The sequence below is a fragment of the Anastrepha obliqua genome, chromosome 4 (assembly GCF_027943255.1).
Source record: "Anastrepha obliqua isolate idAnaObli1 chromosome 4, idAnaObli1_1.0, whole genome shotgun sequence".
Lineage (NCBI taxonomy): Eukaryota > Metazoa > Arthropoda > Insecta > Diptera > Tephritidae > Anastrepha > Anastrepha obliqua.
This window is the reverse complement of record NC_072895.1, coordinates 74,043,919-74,066,249: the sequence shown is the minus strand read 5'-3', so window position 1 is coordinate 74,066,249 and position 22,331 is coordinate 74,043,919. Positions and strand designations below refer to the sequence as shown.

General features: G+C 35.3%; 1 protein-coding gene across 3 annotated transcripts in view; it reads left to right on the top strand.

The window, feature by feature from the left end:
• LOC129243735 (klaroid protein) overlaps positions 1-19,569 on the top strand; it is a 38,130-nt gene extending 18,561 nt beyond the window's left edge. For 2 of the 3 annotated variants that reach the window (XM_054880993.1, XM_054880992.1), the window contains exons 2-7: positions 4,999-5,529; positions 5,609-6,075; positions 6,195-6,383; positions 13,507-15,138; positions 15,210-15,322; positions 16,912-19,569. In XM_054880993.1, coding sequence (XP_054736968.1) covers positions 5,165-5,529; positions 5,609-6,075; positions 6,195-6,383; positions 13,507-15,138; positions 15,210-15,322; positions 16,912-17,124 — 2,979 coding nt within the window. In that variant the 5' untranslated portion in view covers positions 4,999-5,164 and the 3' untranslated portion in view covers positions 17,125-19,569. The remainder of the gene's footprint in view (positions 1-4,998; positions 5,530-5,608; positions 6,076-6,194; positions 6,384-13,506; positions 15,139-15,209; positions 15,323-16,911) is intronic. The other variant, XM_054880991.1, reaches the window with a different exon arrangement.
• The last annotated feature ends 2,762 nt before the right edge of the window (positions 19,570-22,331 follow it).

Below are 22,331 nucleotides of genomic sequence, written 5' to 3'. Positions count from 1 at the left end.
ACTACTGGTTTTATTTTTCATTTGTTTGAAGAGATATTTCAAGTGTTCAATGGCGAAATAGTCTCTAGCATTACCATCTTCTGTGAGAAGTTATCATTCCACAGCCATGAGGTAGACCTTCCAATTAATGTAAAAACTATTTTTCAAGTGCATAAAGTCTGCGCTTAAATAACAATAGGTTCAATCGACTAATTTTTATAAATCTCTTATATTGACTAATTGAAATACTCGTGTGTGTATTTAAACATTCCAGCCATTAGTCTGCGTCTTGCGCTTTTCGTAATCACGTTATCGACTTTCTTTATATAGATTTCATGTATTTGCGATAAAGTAATAACATTTTTCTTATGTATTCACTGAGTCCTTCTACATAGAACTACTTATAGAAAAACTTTTTAAAATAATTTCACCATTTTAATAGATATATTTTGCCTAAACTCATTAGAGTGTTTTGAACCCGTAGTTGGATCTTTATCTAGAATGCGATATCTATGGATGTTTCCATATATATCCGAATAATTTTCACACACAAAAGTTATCGTTATCTACAATCTCAATTGCTTCTCTTTGTGTGAATTCAGTTTCTTACCTTGCCACAATTATTCTAGATTTATGTAGATGGATTTTGAATATCACATTACTTTGAAAAGACGTATTTCCTGTAAATTTTTGAAAACCCTTTTAATATTGGTTGTGTTATACGCGTAATCAACAAAATTGGTTAGCTCATATATAATTTGAATAATAAAAAATAAAACAAAATGTTACATATGCTAAAAGTACGTTAATTCATACGTCTTAATTATATTCAAGCTGATGAGTATCCCCAAAAATGCTTTTAATCATAAAGGGTTTTGCAATAACAGGTGTTATTTTGAATAGCCCGCTATTTCGGTAGATGTCGCTTTTGAAGCTGTCATTTTTTGATATTTGACAAGTAGAAACTACGCCATTAATAAAAATGAAACGATACCCGCCTAAACAACGCATTGAAATTATTAAAATTCACTATAAAAGTGATGAAAAAAAGGCAGAGACGGTTCGTAAAACTCGAACATGTTTGGGTCATCGTGAAGCACCTTGTCGGTCCGCAATACAGAAATTGCTGAAAAAATTCGACAAGTTAGTGATGTGAAGAATAAAATCCGTGCACGTCGCTCAAGAACAGCCGAAAATATTGCTGTTGTAGCCGAAAGTGTTGAAGAAAACTCAGGTTTCTCCATTCCTCGTCGTTCTTTGGAATTAGGCATTCCACAAACCCCTTTATACCATACTTTGCACAAAGATTTGGGTCTTAAAGTCTATAAAGTCCAGTTAACACAAGAACTCAAGCCGGCCGATCATCAACAGCGTCGTGTCTTTGCTGATTGGGTCGTTGAAATGCATGAAAATGATCGAAAAATCATTTGAGTGATGAGGCCCATTTCCATCTCGGTGGCTTCGTCAGCAAACAAAATTGTGGGATCTGGGGCTCAGAAAATCCAAGAGTTATTCTTGAAAAGCCTCTCTATCCTCAACGTGTGACTGTTTGGTGCGGTTTATGGTCCGGCGGAGTCATTGCACCTTACTTTTTCGAAAAGCAAGCTGCAGCTACAGTTAAAATGAATGGATTGCGCTATAGAGATATGATTAACGATTTTTTATGGCCGGAATTGGATGGTGTTGATCTGGACAACGTTTATTTTCAACAAGACGGCGCTACGTGCCACACAAGCAACGAAGCCATTGATCTTTTGCGGGAATAACACCTCTTATTGGAAAACCCTTTATATTTATTACAAAAAAATTAAGTAATTACCTTTTTAATAGTCCAAAAGGGTTGTTGTTGTTGTTGTTGTTGTAGCAGCATAAAGATTCCCCATCATGCACGGGGAATGCTGCTGGAGTGGCAGTCCTTGGCCGAATATAAATCCGGGTCGTTCCGGTAACGTAGATCCGACTGTCGTGGGACATTTTGGTATATTTTGGTGCTTTATCCCTTTTAGAAAATCGAAGAGGCAAACACGTTCAATAAGGCAATGCCAAATCCTTCGCGCTGCTTTTATAGCTTCACCAGTATAATTCCACCTTGTATAATTTCACGAATTAACGAAAAGTTTCGAACTTTGTACAAAAATTATACAAATTCTTCAAACTTTTTAGTCAGAATAAAAAAATGCCCATTGAACTTTAGTATAAAAGAGTGCACAGGTTTTAAATGGCTCATTTTTCGCTTTGTTTTGTTTGTTTTTTTTTTTGGCAATTTTTCGTTGGTTGAGATGTTGCGCATTTTCTTATAACGAATGCAAGATATTTTTTTAAGACTATGGGGCGACCATATTTTTTTATTAGATCGTTGGAAGTCCAGTGGTAATCACCAAGAGAAGTCAATTTGTTCATTTCATAAACCTGATGAGAATTTCTGATTTTCGGACAGGTGAATGAAATCATAACTATGGCTTAAAGTATCAGTCGCTCTTTTTATAATTTTCAACCGTACTATTTAATAAGTTCGTTGAGAATTCCAGATATGTGGGTTAATCGAATTAAAAATTAAGTTCGCTTTAAATATTTAGTAATTTAAAATTTAAGAATTGACATGTAAGTATTTTGTGTACAAAATATTTGAATCTTCTTAAAGACTTGCATGCTTTTACAAATTTTAATACTCGTGAGTTTTGGAAGGTATACGGCTATAGGGCTTTGTGAGAAGTGTACACATGAGCGGACAAATGCCAATATTGACAATAAATTCTACACATGGCAGTTATTTTCTTCTCACGTTCCATGTTTACTCGGCGTTGAACAACGTGAAAAGAATATCGTCAACCGATCCACAATGGGCGGCGAAACGAATTTCAACCAATAGCTATAATTTGTTGCGTAAACCAGCAACTACTAAGAATTATTAGGAGCTTGTTCGAAACGATCGCCGTTTTGCACGATTTTTTTAAATAACCACGTCCGATGTAAAATTCTGAAATACGCCATTGTTGCCGCATTATACAAAGTTGGTTTGAATGATTGCTTAATTTTTTCTTTGTCATTTTCTATAGTGAATCGCCGTTAATATCGAAATTACTAAGAGAAATATTTATAGAAAACTCCATTATTTTTATTTACCTACTCACCTTCACCTATCTATGCAAAACAAGTGCCGAAAATCAGAAAAGTATCAGCTTAGCATACGGAACAATTTTTTACACATCATAAAATAAGAGCTGGCAGTAATTTCTTTATACTTTTAAAACAAATTAATTATTTTTTGCAGAATTACTTAATTATTTTTGTAAATATCAGCTTATTACTCGACATAATGCTTATTGAACAGAAATGCTTCATATTTAAGGGGGGAGCCTGGTTTATAAGGTCAAAAAATCAATTTGTTTTTTTTTGCGTTTCAAGCGATTCCTAATATATTTCAGAATATTCACCGGACAGCTATAGTAGGTACAAACTTTATCTTCTTTTCTCGACTATTCATTTTTATGATTTCTTTGAATTGGCGTACATAAATGAACAAAAAAACGGGTTGGTGTCGAAATTCTGTATGTAGAAAATTCTAAAAACAAAATTCTGCTTTTTAAAATTCTGCTTTTTTAAAATTCTGCTTTTTTAAAATTCTGCTTTCTAAAATTCAGCTTTTAAAATTCTGTATTACAAAATTCTGTATTAAAATATAAATATATATAATAATATAAAATATAATAACAATGTTAAAGAGGTAATGTAATTATTTAATTTATTATTATTATTATTTTTTATTATTATTCGAGATATTAAATAAAAAAAAAAAATAGTAATTTTTTCTTCAGTTTCGATAGAATCCACAGTATTTTTGCGTAGAACTTTTTTTCGCGTGGGCGGCCTTCGGCCGTGCTTCAAAAAAATAACCCTCATCAGTCCAACTCCGGCCACGCAAACCACAGTATTTTTGCGTAGAACTCCTTTCCGTGTTAAAACCATTGAGGCCTTCCAGCCTTTTTTTTATTCAATATCTCGAAAACTAAGGGAGATATCAAAAAATTTTACTCCTTCATTTCGTTTTCTTTTGTCGAGTTCTATAAGAATCCGCCATAAGATGGCGGCGCCACGGAAACAGCAGAATCCCCTCGTACATATGTACATACCTACATTAATTATAGTTGATAACAGTTATACATTGGTATGTTCATATGTTTGCAATCAAATATTACCTGGACTTTGACTCTCTTCTTGTATGACGAAATCACAAAACTTGAATAAAGCAGAATTTTTCGCATTAAACATGCAGAATTTTGAAAAAGCAGAATTTTAGAAAGCAGAATTTTAAAAAGCAGAATTTAAAAAAAGCAGAGTTTTAAAAAGCAGAATTTTTTTGCAATTTACAGAATTTTGTCACCCAGAATTTTGTAATACAGAATAATGACACGCTCCCAAAAAAAAAAAACTAATGAATCTTTTGAAATGAATCATAGCTTCAGTTAAATTCTCTTCTATTTGAACTAACAAAATAGATAAAAAAAAAATTTTCAAGATTTTTATACCAAGTTGAAGTGAATTTTGGTTTTATAGAAAGGCATTTTTTCCTTTAAAACCTCCAAAAAGTTGAAATATTGGAATTTCTCTCAGTTTTCTTAGTTCATCTAGAATAAAAAATCATGATAATTAGAAATCCATTTGAATTTGTTGCTTTAGATAATATAATAATTACGAGCTGTATCTTGTACGCCAGTTGGAAACTCCACCGTTGCAGCGCTTTACTAATTTCTATGTTAAACATATTTTTCAACTTATTTTAACCAGTACAAAAATTGTGTATACTTTTTAAATGTTCATTAAAAGATAGAAAAAACTTTGCAGTGCTAAATTTTTCCTTAAAAAAAAAAATCGCAAAGAGATGCAATTTTTAGACCTCATAAACCAGGCTCTCCCCTTAATCTCAATATTTTTCTACCACGATTATTTTTTCATTTATTTTTATTTTTTGATATATTCATTTACTTTGTTTATATCTATATTAATTTATTTTCCCACCAGAACTATTGTTGAGGAAACCGTTGAGGTGACTTCATCTATTTCACCAACAAAACAAACCCAGAAGGCAAAAACATCTGATTATTCCAGTGAAGATACCAGTCCGGAGAGTAAATCGAAAAAGATCACAACCACAATCAGTGAAGAATCATCACAGAAATCTAAACAAATGTCGTCCTCAGTAAATAGGACCACCACCACCACTACAACCAACACATCGGTGATCACAAAGAGTAAACGCGCCGCTGCAACCTCCACCCCAAAGGCTATACAAAACTACTTACTAGAAAGTTTTGCTTCACAATTCACTGGTGGGGCCGGCTCCCATATTGCAGAACAGCGCTTCAAGGAAATCACACAGAATGCGCTGAACACAGAATTTGAGCGTTCGCAGCGCTCAGCGGCTGCTGCGGGATTGGGCAGCAATAATAGCAGCGCCAGTAAATCATATAGTCACATATTGCACAACTCTAATGGAGACCTTAGCGATCACATTGCATATCAGGAATACAAACGTGCCGGCGAGTACTGGAAGTGGGTGAATGTTTAATTTTATAATTTTTTGATAATATTATTGCTATACTAAAATAATATAATATTAATATTATTGCAGTACCACACCAAAAACGGATTACACCTACTCGGAGCACTCGTCGTTTCGACGTGAATTGGCGCCCGGCATTGTGGCCATGCCCAACATGTCGCGCTATGGTCTGAAAAATCACAGTGATCGCATCAACTACATGATTGAACGTGATCCTACACAAGAGGAATTTATACGCCGACGTTATGAATCGTCGCGGTATGCACAAAACCGCAAAGCTACTGAGAAGCTTACCTATGACTCTGGTGATGAACTAGATTACCAACTCGATAGCTACCGTAAACGGCAATATAATAGATATTTGCTAGAGAATCAAGAATCATGGTATATGCGTATAATTACAACAATCATAACCACAATCACCAGCGCGTGGACGATGTTGAGTGGCGGAGGTGGTGTCGGTGGCGGTGGAGGAATGGCCACAGGCTATGACAGTTCATCATTCTACAGAACAAAACACGGGCAAGTGGAGCGAGGTGAGTAAGAGTAGCAAACTATGCATTGCACACAAATGATTCAATAGCTACAAGAATGCATAAAAACTAATGCATACATATGTAAGCACGGAGAATAAGTTTGCGCGTTTCTTTTTCAGGTTTCTTCGGCTCCATTGCACATGGCATATCAGCATCCATATCTCGGCTATTTCGTTATGTTTATCTATTAATTTCATCTGTGCTATGTTTGGATACTTGGCTGCTTCAATCATCCAATGCCGACGGTAAAGGCAAAAAACGTTTTCTGCTGCTTCTGTTGGTCTTATTGCCATTGTTGCTATTGAGTGGTGAGTATTATTTTGAACAGTTAGTCGAAGGTTGTAATATGTCAATGGCCTTTGCATGAAAACAACTAAAACTAATGTGTGGGAAGGCATAATACAAAAATACATAGACAAAGCGTGACACGCGTAGTCTCAGCCCCTGACATTGAATACATTTCAATAATGTAATAAATTGTCCGACTAGTTGGCCTTGAAGTGCTGTAAGTGTCGTGACTACGCCGTTAGTAGTAGTGAATTTTAAAATTTTTATTGAGCATTTGATGCTGTCAGGCTAAGTATTTAATTTTTGTTATTTTCATTTGCTATGATATAAATATATGCAGGTATTTGCTTCTCGCACTGGCGATATGTGCTCACCGTGTTGGTGCGCGCGTCACGTGTGGAAAATTTCATGAACATATACATATGTACATAGGCGAATATACTTATTTAGCGTTGCTAATTTTAGTAGTATTTAGAAAGCACATGCACATACATACATAGGTAATTTGTAGTCAGTGAAATATATTGCATATTAAAATGCAAATGATTCAATTTTTTCAATATTTTAACGTTATTATATTTGTAAAGTGACATACAAGAAATTATGAGTAACCGCCTTTAAATTTCAAGGAGCTTTCTTACTAGTTTGCAATGCTCATGTTTTACAAATTAATCATATACATACCTATATTATGGCGAAATGGCAAAAGCTTACAAATTGTAGTTCTCAGCTATATAGCGCTAAGGTTAGCAGACTTCCAGAATCAAACATTTTCACATATTTCCAATATTATACTTTTTACGGTGTGGCTTATGTTACTACCCTTCGACAGTTGGTCCTAAGCTGTTGAGCCCATAATTACATGCATTTGATCTGAAATACAATAAAGGCGGCTAAAAATTTTAAAGCGCGGTCATTCGACAACAAGACGCTTACAAGCTTCTCCAATTAGTGGCAGGTATACAATATTTTGTCTTCTTCAATCGACAGAGGGTTTTATGCAATTTTTTATCATGGCAGAAATATTTGCGAAGGTTTACCGTTGCCTGTCGAAGGAGCGGTTACTATGACAATTTATTTTTTATAATTTTTTAAGTGCCTTGACGAAAAATGGCGAACAGTTGCGACTTTTTAAATTATTTATAAGCGCTTTAATCACTTCGATGATTCCACCTACGTGCGCTGGCTGATCTGATGTCTTGGTCATTGGAAAATAAAATTTAATAGTGTTGTTGTTGTTGTTGTAGCAACATAAACATTCCCTTACCTACATACGGGGAATGCTGCTGGAGTGACAGTCCTTAGCCGGATATAAATCCGGGTCGTTTCGGTAACGTAGAACCGACTGTTCTGGAAACGAAAAAAAATCTTCTTCACGGCCGGTGTCCTCTGGTGATTTTTCTAAACACTCTCACAACAGTTGGGGGGGGGGGGCTAGGTTGCTAAAACGATTCGGATTTATATTTGACCAAGTGCTGTTACTTTAGTAGTATTCATCAAGAATCTTTTGTATGCTTAATGCAGCTACAAAAAAACGAACTGCAAGTACTTTTACCGAAGATTTGTTGAGCCTATGTGGGAGAGCTCTTTATTTAACAAATCTCGCATATACTCCCCTTGGTCTACAGAGGACTTTTTACCGGTATAATATATTTGTCAATATTACCATTGGGATCATAAAAATTGACATTTTTAAAATCGCACACAGAATATTGCCGCCCCGCCGGGTTACAATTATTTTAGAATCGAACACGAAAAAAGTAGAGGACATCAAAAAGCAAAATTTTCTGTGAGAATTAATATGGCCATAAGTTTATTTTTGCAACAGTGCAGCAGTTTTTCTTTACAAATTAACACCAATTTTTTTTAAGAGTTAATTTTATTCATTTTTAATTCTACCATTTCCTGCACTAAACGGCATGGGCCGACGAAATAAGGCTTAAATTGGGGCACACATTCTGTGTTAGTGAAAATGTTACGTGTTTGTGTATTTTTTGTGTTTTTATGTATCTTTTGTAGTTTTAACTGCTCTGATTTTTTATAGTGCCACATTTTAAGGCCAATGTTTAGTTTTTGCCATGAAAAACTTCTGAGAGAAATCAGTATTTTTTCTTTAAATAAGCTAGTTTCAAGCATTTCGAGCCATTTTAAATCAATAATTAGAAATCACTATGCATTGACATATTATAATCATTTACACAATTTATTTAAACCTTTCTGCTACTAATATTCTTCTTCGTTTCTTTTGCACCCTTTTCCGCCAAATAAAAAAAAATATATTGTATATTTAAAATCTGACTGCGCTTTCACAGGTCTTTACTATTATCTTCATCCTAACGAATCCTTTCCGCCATCTCATTTCTCTGAAATGACCTTCACATTACCCGCACTCCCAGATGTGTCTGAATATTTCAACGAAGATAAATATGTTGCCTTTAAAGACCAAACTTATAATCGTTTAGAAGATTTTCGCGCTTGGACCGATGATTATGTTATGTATTTACGTACGGTATCTAATAATATTATGGATGAGGGTCGTAAATTTTTTCAACGTGAAGAACATTTTGAACGTGTCTAGAGGCACTGACATTGAGAAATATTTCTACCAATTTTGCTTTGAGTTGCTGTAGCAATTAAATTTGTGAACAAATATTAGAAAATAATCTGTAACCTATATTAAGAAAAGAGTGTATTGAAGTTTTTCTAACTAAAATTAATATGCAGCTCATAATTTAAATTGGCCTTGCAAATGACAAGTTTTCAATAACAGCCGCTATATTTATATTTGAAAAGTATCAATCACTCTTAAAAGAGTTTGCAATTTAATTGAAAAACTTGTTATTAATTTCGGTATTATTTTTAGTTAGTCTCGTTTTTTATTTTTTATTAATTGTTTTGTATACACTTTAACTCTTTTTTATTTGTTTTTGTTTTTACGTTCGTTATTGTTTGTTTCGTATACCTAAGTTGAATTTTTTTTGCGTAAGAACAAATGTACAAAATAGATAAGTTTAAATCTTTCGAATTCCTAAACTAGTTTTGGTTAAAAATGTAGTAATTAGTAAAAGAAAACTCTTTACGTACAAAAATCGTTGCATTTCGGACAACATCGTCGATCCGATCCCTACGGTGCGTCCCATCCTTCCTTTTCCCTTCCTTGTATGTACCTATATATCGAGTATACAAGTAGCGCTCTCGTTATTGGAGAAATTCACCACACCCGCATATGCATTCATAGGAAATCATATGCGTGCGAAGCTGTTTGAGCCCAATCGGAGAAGGATAGAGAAAGCTGAAATTAATTAAATATCAATTACAACTTACCCATACACACACACACCGACACACACTTACTATACCTAGTTAATTCAATTTAACAACAATAAAAATGTAAAAACACGCCTATTGGAAACTATTACATACTCACAAGCTACTAAGCGATAAATAGATAAAATATTTAAAAAATAAATTAATAGACTTTGTTGTAGTGTTCATACATATAGCATATATCCTTTCTTGTTCAACAAAGAACTGCTAATGAGTTAAAAATCGTAACAGAAATTGTTTAAATAATTCAAATAGTCTGTCTTATTATGTCCAATTAATGTAATTTTCAAAATATTTTCATCCACATCATATTTTGCAAACATTTATTTGTTTTAAATAACAAAAAAAAAATTAATAAAAAATAAAATCCATAAACCAACAGCAAAATGAAAACGCGTTTTATTTGAATTAGTTAGCGTTCAACTTTAAATACTTCATTTAGGTGAGTATGCTTTCTTCTTCACTCATCTTTGGGTTAAAATAAATGCTATGACTAAATTGTACTCTCTATCCTTCTTCATTTGGATCAAATTCAGTAAGTGTTTTCTTATTTCTAATATCTTTTTCTTATGCGAAATATTCTCCAACAAAAATAGAAAAAAAATAACAGTAAATTTGTTATGCCGACTTCCCTTAATACTCTATGAATGCTTTCTAATTTTGCGGTTGCTGCATAAAAATGTATACCTATTGATCCTTTTAATGAAGAAGGATATGAGCGCATTGGAAACATAATTTAATTTTGTTGCATGAGATACCATATATTATATTAAATAGATATTATTATTATTTATTATTTCCATAAACCACCACTACGTTTATTTTAATTGAAAATTTATAAGCTATTCTCGAAAATTTTCCATTGTTGTACAATCATATTTAAATAGTACAGGGCGGAGAGTTCGATTGACCCCTAAATCCCCAGGCTCTCTTTTTTTGTTGAATCAATTATGTATTTGCAACAAAATTCTATTCTGCAGGTAGGTTAACGGATATTTTACCTCTTCTACTTATAACCTCTTTTTGTCGTTCTCGTCGTGCTGTCGATAGCGTGCGCCACACCAAGCCGAGTTTTCATGTTGCATGTTTTACAGGGAACCAGCTGCTCTGATCCAATTGACAGTTCTATAATCCATTATTGGAGTCATACCATAACGACACATCCATAACTATAAGCAGTGTGATAAAAAATTTGAAAATTAGAAATGAACGACGGACATTTTTTGACTTGGTGGAAAATTATTATATATGATTTTTTAAATTTTAATTATGCCACCACTACTTGGCTTCAATAGTTATGGTTATGGCTATGGCGTTACGACTATGGTACCTCTAATGGGCCCTTTAACTGGAAATCATAGGCAAAATAGCGCTGAAAAACCGAATTTAAGTATAGATGAAAACTCGAACAGCCTAATCGAAAAGTTTATCACAGAAACTAATTTGTTTTAAATTGCTTTTAATTAAAGGGTTTTTCAATAAGGGCGGGTAGATGTTGAAATGGCATAAAACAACAACTGCTGTGTGGCACGTAGCGCCGTCCTGCTGGAACCACATGTCGTCTAGGTCCATATGGTTCAATATGGGCCATAAAAAATTGGTTATCATCGTTGTGTAGCGCTCGCTGTTGACGGTGACCGCCTCATCAACGTCGTTTTCAAAAAAGTACGGACCAATGACGCCGCCGGCCCAAAATCCACACCAAACGGTAACTTTTTGAGGATGCATTATCACCTGGTGAACCTCGTGTGGATTGGTGTCGTCCCATATACGGCAATTTGTTTGTTAACACAGCCATTCATCCAAAAACGCGCCTCGTCACTAAAGATGATTTTTCGCCCAAAACTGGGGTTCTCTTCCAAACGATTCGAAGCCCAGTCAGCGAACAAACGGCGTTGTCTATAGTTATCAACTTTGAGCTCCTGGGTCAGTTGGATCTTGTACGGGTGTAGGCCCAAGTCCCGACGCAAAATTCGCCAAGTTGAAGTCTGCGAAAGGCCAAGTTCTTGTGCACGGCGAGGAATAGACTGCCTCGGGTTCTGCTGTACATTTTCACGGACCGCGGCAATGTTCTCGGCTGATCTTGCGTTCCTTGAACGTACGGGTGTTGGCTGATTCTTTACTGATCCGGTCGTCTCAAATTTGGCCACCAAACATTGAAGAGTCGACTTTGAAGGGCCACCAAGTCTACCGAAAAATGGGCGCAATGCGCGCAACGTATGCGTTAGTGAACACTCATTTTGATAATAAAGTTTTATCATTTGAACGTGCTTTTCAATCGTGTAACTTGCCATGATGATTTGGCATAAATAACTGAATAATAAACAAAAGATTTGACAGATGTCACCAAAACAAAATGGCTGCCACAGGGCGCCAAAATCGACCCGCGCCAATTGAAAAACCCTTTAGTTCTAATTGGATTTTTTTCTGGTGAAAATTCGGATTCACATTTTCGACATGCTTCAAATACATCGGCGCAGGGTGCCCGCAGACCATTGGGACCAGACCGAGTTAAAATCTTCAACTCTTGTTCTCAACTCAATATTAATTCCGTAATTTAACCGACTAAAATTTTTTATTTTATTTTTGGAAACAACAGGAAAACATAACGTCGGAAGTGCAATGAACGTCTTAGTTTTTTGAGAGATAAAAAGTAAGCACGTAGTTCATCTCTTTTCAGTTTTCCCCAAAACCAACACCTTATGGGATGAATCAGCACCTTCTGGGCCCCATGTGTTCGACGGTTGTTCATCTTCGTTGCTGTACTTGAAAAACCAATTTTCATAGTTTGTTTAAATTTTATTGAGAGGAAAATTTAGCATTTTCAAATGTTGAATAAAATACTCAATAGGACCCAAAATTTTGGATTCTCCACATTTTGTCACCACTGGAATGTTTTGGACGGCCTTTGCTATGTTTTTCTTCAAATAAAACGACTCACAATAATTTCTCTGAATTCGATCACTGAAGTCACAAACTAATGAAAACACAAAAAAAAAAATGTTAAAATTACTAGCCCTTCTAGCGTCAATTCGACCCATTATGGCGTTTGGCAGCGGGAGCGCTTGTCTCATAGAATTAACATTTCTAATAATCTCAATAGTAAGAACTGTGTTTTTCTATGTTCATAAACGAATACTTGCGGATGTTTTGTTTTGCTTTTGGCTCTTTGTTTTTAAGGAACTACTGATTACTTAGCGCATTGCATCCAGAATATATAAGTAGTTATCGGTTCAGTAATGGTTCTTCGTGATATCAACGAAGTCGACAGTCTTCCGTTTGCCGCTTGCACATTAGAAGCTGAGTCACCACCCAGACAGGTGGTATAAAGCTCGGTAGGTTGATCGAAAGCATCCCTCAAGTAAATCTTAAACGAGATTCACTGAGGTGCATTTGAAGTTCTCGGGTTTAGCTCTCGTTATCAACCGTTATCTGTTGCAAATAATATTATTAGAAAACGCGTCTGATATTGGCAGAATCCGTTCAGGTAGAGGAATCATCACATTTTGAACCTTATTGGAATTACTTCTCGTACTGAAAATACTCAAATCTCCCAGCTGCGCATTGCAATCGACTCGGCGCAGAATTTTTTTAATTTTGGAACGAAGAACTTTTGCTATTTTTTTGCTTAAAATCTGTGTATTTATGTAGACTTTCCGGCTATTGAACTATTCCCGAAATGCAGCTGTGATACCGTTTCATAGATTTGTACATCTAGGCTTATCTCCCTAATTTTTTAACATCTAGCAATAAAGTTAGTATATTAATCTTTTTAACTGTATTATATCGCTTAAGTAAATATAACTTATATTTCAGCGTGGTGGTTGCTCGGCCAGGAAGAGCGTACCTACTTACTTCAGCGTACGGAAGCATTTGTGCCTCTTTCGATGCTCGTTGGTTGGCAGAGTGCACTCTATGCCATTGGCAGCTCTTTTAAAGGTTACTTGCTACAGTTGCCTGATAACGTGAAGAGCTCAGTCAGTCAGTATTACACAAGTTATGTAGGTGGCGCTGAAAGTGGTGGCGGTGATGCGCATCTGCATATTCACAATATCGAGCAACGTCTGCAAAAGGCTCTCACAACCGAGGAGTACGAAAATATATTAAACCATGTTAATAGTTATGTACAACAACTGATCGATTTGAAGTTGGCGAAACAGCAGAGAGAGCAGTCGGCCCAAGTAGAGCAACTGAGTCAGGCACAGATACAGTTGATTGTCCAGCTGATGCGAGAGAATTTAGAGCGTTTGTCATTGGAGAAGCAACAGGGAAGTGACGACGTAAAATTGGCTACGTTGAGTGAGGGAGAGGTGCTGCGACTGGCTGAATTGGTGAGTGTACAGTTGGAAGCGAAAGGTTGGCTGGATCGGCCGGTGTCACTTTCCGGCGAAAATTTGAGAGAAATAAAACGCCTAATTACGGAGCAAATGGAAATGCAGGAGCACAAGCATTACGTGCTATTGCTGGAGCGCATTGATTTGGATGCATTATTGGCGCGAATTTTAAGTACACCTCAGTTTGGCAAGTATGTAGATGAGCGCATCGCCACGGCGTTCGAGAGCAAACAATGGCAAGCGGTAGTGACGAAGAAGTTACGCGAGGGTTCTGGTAACGGCGAAACCCATAGCCATCAACAGCGGTTGATCGATGAGTTGAACAACGAGATCGCTTTCATCAAGCTTGCCCTCTCCGATAAGTTGAATGAGAATGAGGGGTTGCATCAATCGATAAGTAAATTGAAGGTGACGCAGGATGATTTGCTGAAGCGTATGCAGGAGCATGAACTAGCAACAGATCAGCGTTTTAGTGGCTTACTGGCAGATATTGAAAGTAAACTGGCTGCGCTTAAGGATGATCACTTCAAGTTGCTCAATCAGCAAATTAAGTTGTCGCTGGTGGAAATACTGGGCTTTAAAGATAAGACATTTGCCGGCGCTAATTTAGAAGATATCGATTTGCAGAATTGGGTGCGTAGCATGTTCGTCGCCAAAGATTATCTTGAAGAGCGTTTGCTGGCGCTCAATAAGGGCACCGACAACAAAATACGCGATGAAATCGATCGTTCCGGTATGCTGCTGATGCGCGATATTAGCGAACGTTTAAAGCATGAAATACTCATTGCCGTTGAGGCAAAGCATAATGAAAGTGTAGCGGCGTTAAATGGGCAAATCCATACAGCGTTGTCCGAGGAGGAAGTTCATAAAATTGTGAAATCGGTGCTGGCTATCTACGATGCTGACAAAACGGGTTTGGTAGACTTTGCGTTAGAGTCTGCTGGTGGACAAATACTTTCGACGCGCTGCACTGAAAACTATCAGACTAAATCGGCGCAAATATCCATATTCGGTATACCGCTCTGGTATCCAACTAATACGCCACGCATAGCCATTTCGCCGCACGTACAACCCGGGGAATGCTGGGCATTTCAAGGCTTTCCGGGATTCTTGGGTGAGTTGGAGTGCACGATTTTATTATGATTATGATTACTTTCTCTTTATGTATTTTATATATATTTGCAGTTTTGAAACTCAATTCAATGGTATATGTTACCGGTTTTACTTTGGAACATATACCGCGTTCGCTTTCGCCAAATGGACGCATTGATTCAGCGCCAAGAAATTTCACAGTTTGGGTGAGTTTGTTGAAGTGAATGCATGCATTTGGTTAATGGCGAGTCAAACAAAAGTAAAAGGGACTACCTCAGTTATATAGTATAATAAATGAGAATTTGAAATGAAAAAGGTTAGGCAAGATTTATTGGTCAAAGTAGTAGTGAATGCAAATTCAAAGAACAGTTTTTAATATTAATTTATAGTTATTCTTAATTGGGTATATTACAGTTACTTTATTCGAGTAGCACATGTGTATATATAGGGGGTTTCAGTAAGAGCGCTTCAACTTTTGAACTTTTTTGAATAAAACACAAACGGTTTGACTTTTTTAACTAATTTTTTTTTTTATTATCGAGTTTGAACATATACATTTAAGTATGAAATTCGATTTCTTTTGCATGACCACCGCGTGCACGTTTTACGAAGTCCAATCGTTGAACCCAATTTTCGACCACTCTTTTGCATAAATCGGCCGAAATTCCAGCAATTTCGCGTTCAATATTGGCTCTGAGCTCACAAATCGTCGCCGGCTTGTTACTGTAGACCAATGACTTCACATAACCCCAAAACGGGACGGTTTGTTAAATGGCCGTAATGCTCTTAAAGTAGCAGCAACAGAACGATTATTTTCATAAAAAATTTGCACGATTTGCAATCGTTGCTCAAGTGTGTAGCGTTCCATGATGAAATGTATACTAATGAAGTTTACAAATGACAAGCGAAAAATAAAAAAAATATTGCGTCGTTCGCCCTCCCTATCGGAAAAAAGTTGAAGCGCACCTATTGAATAACCCTATAGTCCTCAACAGCCTTATGAAATATTTTTTCAGTAATGGCCGTTTTCGTACTTGCCGTAATGCTTATCCCAATTAAAGAAATGACGCAATATTCATATTATGCGCTTAAGTTTCATTCACCTATTCCAATCTCTGTAGTTTTCGTCATGTTTATAAAACTAATATTTGGCTTGAAGTGAGCTTACCAACCATTTGTTGCTGCTCATCCCTGAGATTAGGTAATTAACACAGACTTTAATAATAGCCTTCTAGTCAGTAGACGCTTCATGGTAGCAAGGTTTACGGGTCCTCTTCATACACCAGTAAGCTCTAATCTAAACTGGTGATATTTAAAGTACTAAAGTTTGCCCCTTGGCAGGCAATAGTCAACCTCCGAGTATATTTTTGCTATAAAAAAGCTCCTCATGAAAAATCATTTGCTGTTCGGAGGCGACATAAGAACTGTAGGTCATTCCATTTATTGAAAAATAGTAACCGCGAACACCCAACATGGGTATAAAGCTGCAACTATATACTTTGCATTGCGTTTTAGCATCAGAGCTTTATTTAGCTTTTAGATTGGATGCGGAGTTCTAGCAAAACATCAAACGATGAGAAGTACCAAAATCTGGTTGGCATAACATAATATAATAGCAGGATTTTTCAGCGGTTCGAGCACAGCTAGAATAGCTATAAAAGATTTTTTTGATAAATCGCCGGATAAAAAAAATCAAATTTTACAAAAAAAAAAAAGAAAAAAAAATTGGTCGAAAATTGTTGCCTAGCAAAACTTTCTTTTATGATCTAATACATATTTTCCTCCGCTTTCTAAGGGTCTCGAGCACGAAAAGGACTACGAACCGGTGCTCTTCGGTGAGTTTGAATACGTGGATAATGACGCCTCACTGCAATACTTCCCAGTGAAAAATAAAGATATCAAGCGGCCATATGAAATCGTGGAGCTGCGTATCGAATCTAATCACGGCCATGCGCAGTACACGTGTCTCTATCGTTTTCGCGTACATGGCAAACCGCCGGCAGTGTAAATCAAGAGGCCACAAAACTACGCAAAGTGTTTTAGTTTATATTTATGCACATAGTTTATTGTAAAAAACGGCTATTGTAAAAAGTTAAACCCTATTATAAGTTAAGGTAAGCACTTACAATTGCAAACTATTTAATGTAAACTTTGTGCCTTAGAGTAATGCAGATGTACCACAGAAAGAGCACACAGTTGACAGTTTGGAATTGAAGGCTTTAAGTAACATCAAAAACGTATGTTAGTTATAAGTTACTAACAAACAATATATTTTATTAATACCATATTGTAAATAAAAGAAGTAATAGCTGCCACAGTGAAGAATATAAAATATTATAAATAGTATATAATGTAATAGTACCTACCTATGCGTAAGTGAAATGGTTTCCTACATTATTTTTTAACTTGAATTTATTAATGAAAAAGAGGCAAAGTAGTATAGGGTCTTAATTTACTGTTAATTTATTGAAGTACCCATAGAAAAACTTAAAATAGAAATACATGAAAGTTCTAGTTCTAAGTTATTTTACGCTAAGTTATTTAAACTACTGAAGTTTACAACAGTTGAAAAAAACTTAAGAACGATACCTAATTCTCTCTTTTTGATACTTTTTTCAATAAAATCCCTAAAATGGTTTGTATATTCGGCATTATTTTAAGAACTTAAAATGTTTTCAATCTGTATGTTTTTGTCTAGGAACAACATTAATACCACACCTTTGAGAAAAATACTTAAGAACGAAGCAAAATAACAGTCAGGCGAAAGGGAAAATTATTATGCCCAATCCAGAACAGTGATCGAATTGTCTTCGAAATACGTTCTTATTAAAATTTCTAAATCGTCGGTAAGTTCCGTGATTGGTGAGACGACCATGGGGTAGAATACTGCACGTTTTGGCCACCGCTCGTACTTCCTACCATCTGGACTATATTTATATACTAGCTTTAACCCGCGGCCCGGCGCGCGTAGGAGTAGTTAGGATATGTATATAAAAGAATTTCAAACAATAATTTCATAGAAAATAATTTTTTATTAATAACGATAATATTACAATACCCGGCATCCGTGGTATGCTTCGTTGAATAAAATCAAAACAACCAATCAGAAAAATATCAAGCAAAAATATTTTTATTAATTTTCTGTCTCAAACCGTTTTTGAACTTTGCATTTGGGTCATAGTTGAACAGCTTATGGGGATTATGAAGTCTAGAGTGTGCTATAAATAGTGGGAAATAGGAAAAACTAAAATTTTTTAGATTAAACTTAAGCAAATATTCGATTATTAGTGACGAATGAGAGTGGTGGCGCGGCCTGGGGGCTGTGGGAAGGGAGTTCCATCATAAAAACATGCCTATAACATTCATTGGGTGAAAATATGAAAGTATAAAAATTTTTACGTCATTTGGTGTTGTCGTTTCGTAGTGATGTGCGGACAACGTACAGACATTCACCTTTATAGTATAGATAATTGGCGCGTACACCCTCACCATCTGGACTAATTATATTTATTTTCGTTTCATCGCTGAATAAAATTTAACGCCACCGATTTTGCGTTGGATATGTGCTTTCGAGCGGACTTAATTCGGCGACGTCGTTGCGATGCTGTTACCAATGGCTTCTTCCATGTCAGTCAACCGTAAAGTTCTGCTTCTGACAATCGAATCGCAACAGTTCTTTTTGTTAATGGCATTTTCAGGTGAACATAAATTTCTCAATGGATGTGGTGCTGGCACCTTTCTTGGAATCCTGTATTGGCAATCTAACGACCATCCTATAAATTTGGCTAGTAGTCTTTCTGGGAACGTTTTCTATAGTTGTATGCTCGGAAAAATATTTCAAATCATAAACCCATCGTTTTTGAGACGTTTAATTGTGTAGGATATTCCAGTCGTAGGACAATCAGGCCTTTTCAGGTATATTTCTTCTACTAAAAAATCAATGCGAACCCTTCAAGAGAAATAGATAAATGGACGCGTTTCAATGGATGTGATCACAGCAAATATTTTCAAGCACAAAAAGCACTGTTACGGCACCGTACGCGATGAAAGTCGTCCATATATGTGTGTCATTGCATCGTTCTTAAGTATTTTTCAACGGCTGTATGTATTTATTTATTCCGAAACTTAGATTTAAGTCATTTCTTATGAGTTAACACATTTTGCAATCCAACATACAAACCAAACATTGTATAAATTTACTTATAAATATAAAACATTAGTAACTAATAACTTTCGTACGCTTGCCAATGATTACTAAATATACTTACTTAAACTTACTTAACACTTAAGTACTAATTAGTTGAGTGTAAACAAGTAGTTTAAACATTTAAATTTTAAAAGAAAACTCAGAATGAAAATTTGTGTCACTCAAATATTTACTAAGTTGTTACTAAATATTTTTTTATTATGGACTTAGCCAGACACAAAGTTATCATACCGAAGTGTTTTATATATTTAGTAAACTGTTTACTCTTTGTTTTAAATAAATAGAAATCCCATTAGTTATTTATATTAAAGTATCTATTTAACTGCTAATTACTATTAACTTGTGTTAGTTTTCATAAAAATATTTTCATACTTTATTTTAAAACTATTTAATCAAGCAATTAACGTGGCGAAAATGAAAGTAGCAGTTCATTACATTTTCACTAAAAAATACTTGTTTTAGAGTTGTAGTTTTGACAAAATATGTGCTGATAATTAAAGTAGGCAACAAATGGCGCTGATACCTTCCAATAATTTTATTACTGCTTTTTATGCCCGCCCACACAGATATTCCATCAGCAGATTCAGATGAGATATAACCATAGCGTGCAAATAACTGTTGACCGTTTTATTCTTTACGCTCTGTTCGCGAACACAACCGAAAAAAAGCATACACACTCGTTCTCGATCTGAGCGAGAGACTTCGCTTCTTTTTGTTTTTGTTTTCTCTTGGGTGCATTGAGTTCGGCCATTCGTGTGACGATCTTGTTAGAACATCGTGTAAGGAGAGATACGATTGACGTTCGCGGAATGAGACTCAGTAAGTGAGCAAATGACTGAAAAAATCAATGCAAACGGTCTTCACATTAATTTGCCTTGTAGATAAAAAAAAATGAACTATTTCTTAAAGAACAATTTAAATTTATTTGTAATTATTTTGTTGTTCTTTTATGTACCATTACATACTTACATATTTATTATTTATTACGAGTTGAGCTTAATAACTAATAAAGCGTTAAGCGTTATTGGGTTCATGCCAAGTGATTCATAAATTGGATCCATTATTTTTCTAAACCCTTCGCTGTCCAAGAAGAGAAATGGTTTTCCATCGGTGGTGATAATTTTTAATATTGAAGAAACAATTGAATTTTCACTCGTGTGATATAGTACGGCACTCGTCTGTTTTTTCACATTGTTGCACTTCGGTGTCCTCGTTATTGTCCCATTTTTTTATAAATTTCCGCATGTTGTGTAGTTAAATGCCGTTTTAAATTTGTAGCATGAGTGCCTGACATATTCAAACCGCATACATTACTAATTGAATTATTTTCTTGCGGATTAAGGGGGGAAGCTGGTCTAGAATTTAGAAAAAATCGAAAAATTTTTTTTTGTCTTAAAAGGTGCTTTAGGGTCTTAGAAATAATATACCAAATGAGGGATGCCAGCAAAAATGTCCAAATTTTTCATTCGACGGCAGTGCCTCGCAGGTATGCCCCGAACGCTATTTACAACTTTAAACGCGTTTTTCTCGAAATCACTTTTTTTAAACTGGCCGAAGACATAACTCGAACAAATCTTTACCGATTCTTACGAAATTTTGACAATACATTCGAAATACCTTTCTCCGGAGACGTACGTAGGATTTTTTATTTATATTACATAGTTTTTTTTTTTAATCAACAATTTTATGTCGTTCTTTATAGTGAAAATTGTAACTTTTTGTTCAAACGTGCACCATTTCGCGAAAAGACAAAATATCGAAAAAATCCTACGTACGTCTCTTTCTGTTGTTATATAGAAACTAAAAAAATTTTATTTTTTGATCCAGGACAAAAATTAAGGAGTTTACGTCTTCGGCAATGGACCCACTAGAAAAAAAGGCGCCTTAGGAGAACTGCTGGACAGCGGCCATTTTGAAATTAATTCAGACGAAAAATTTTGTATTTGTACCATGAAAGCTATATTATTAAACCTATTTCACAGATTTTCGATTGATTCCTTTGTTGAGTCAAAATAAATTCATAGACCAGCTTCCCCCCTTAAATTTAAAGAATTGATGCATTTTTTTATTAAAATCTTTTCCCATTTTGCACAAAATATAATATTTCACCGCACGCACTCAATTCACGAAGGCAAATAATATGTTTAGCCAAAGCAACACTCGCATACATACCAATACATACGCAAAAGACTCTTTTCTTCATTTCACTCAACCAAACGGTTGGGGAACAACCAGAGCAAAACAGAACAAAAAAAAAAACGGTTGCTCGCCGAGCGCTAGTGAGCTTGTTAAAGATTCGTTGCAATCGGTTGCTCTCTGAGTCTTTTCTCAAAGTTTGAGTAGAAGACACTTATTTGCAGACAACGAGAAACGGTCAACGGTTATTTGCGACATCCGGATATAATTCATCAGCATTATTGTTGTTGTAACAACGTAAAACATTATCTTATTTACTGAAGCGACGATCCTTGACCGATATTAAGGGGGGAACCTCATGTAGAAGCCTCAAAATCGGACATTTTTTAAACATATTTTTAAAGGTGATAAAATAATTATATTATTTTGAACTTTATTTAACCTTTCGAGAGTACAAAGAATTTTTTTTTTCCAAAATGGCGGCTCGGAATTATTTCTTATCGGCTGCCTACGGCGCGAGGTCCCAAACTGCTCTATTTTTATTACTCTTATCTATCGATCTGAAACAAAAAAATGAAATTGCTTTTTTTATATAACATATAATATTAACGGAAAGGATGAAGCTATAAAATTAAAAAACAAGTATAAAATTAATTATAAAATAAGCCTTTGAAAAAAAAGTCAGAATTAGGGGCTATTTTATTGACATTTTTAACCCGCAAAAAGTAACTTATTAACGCGCAATATCTGAAATTCTAGGTTTATCCTTCCGATAGTAATGCACAGGAAGGCCTCGATAACTTTTTTAGTTACAACACGAGCCGTTTTTAAAAAAGTCGTTTCGAGATAATTGAGTTTAAAGTTTGAGGTAC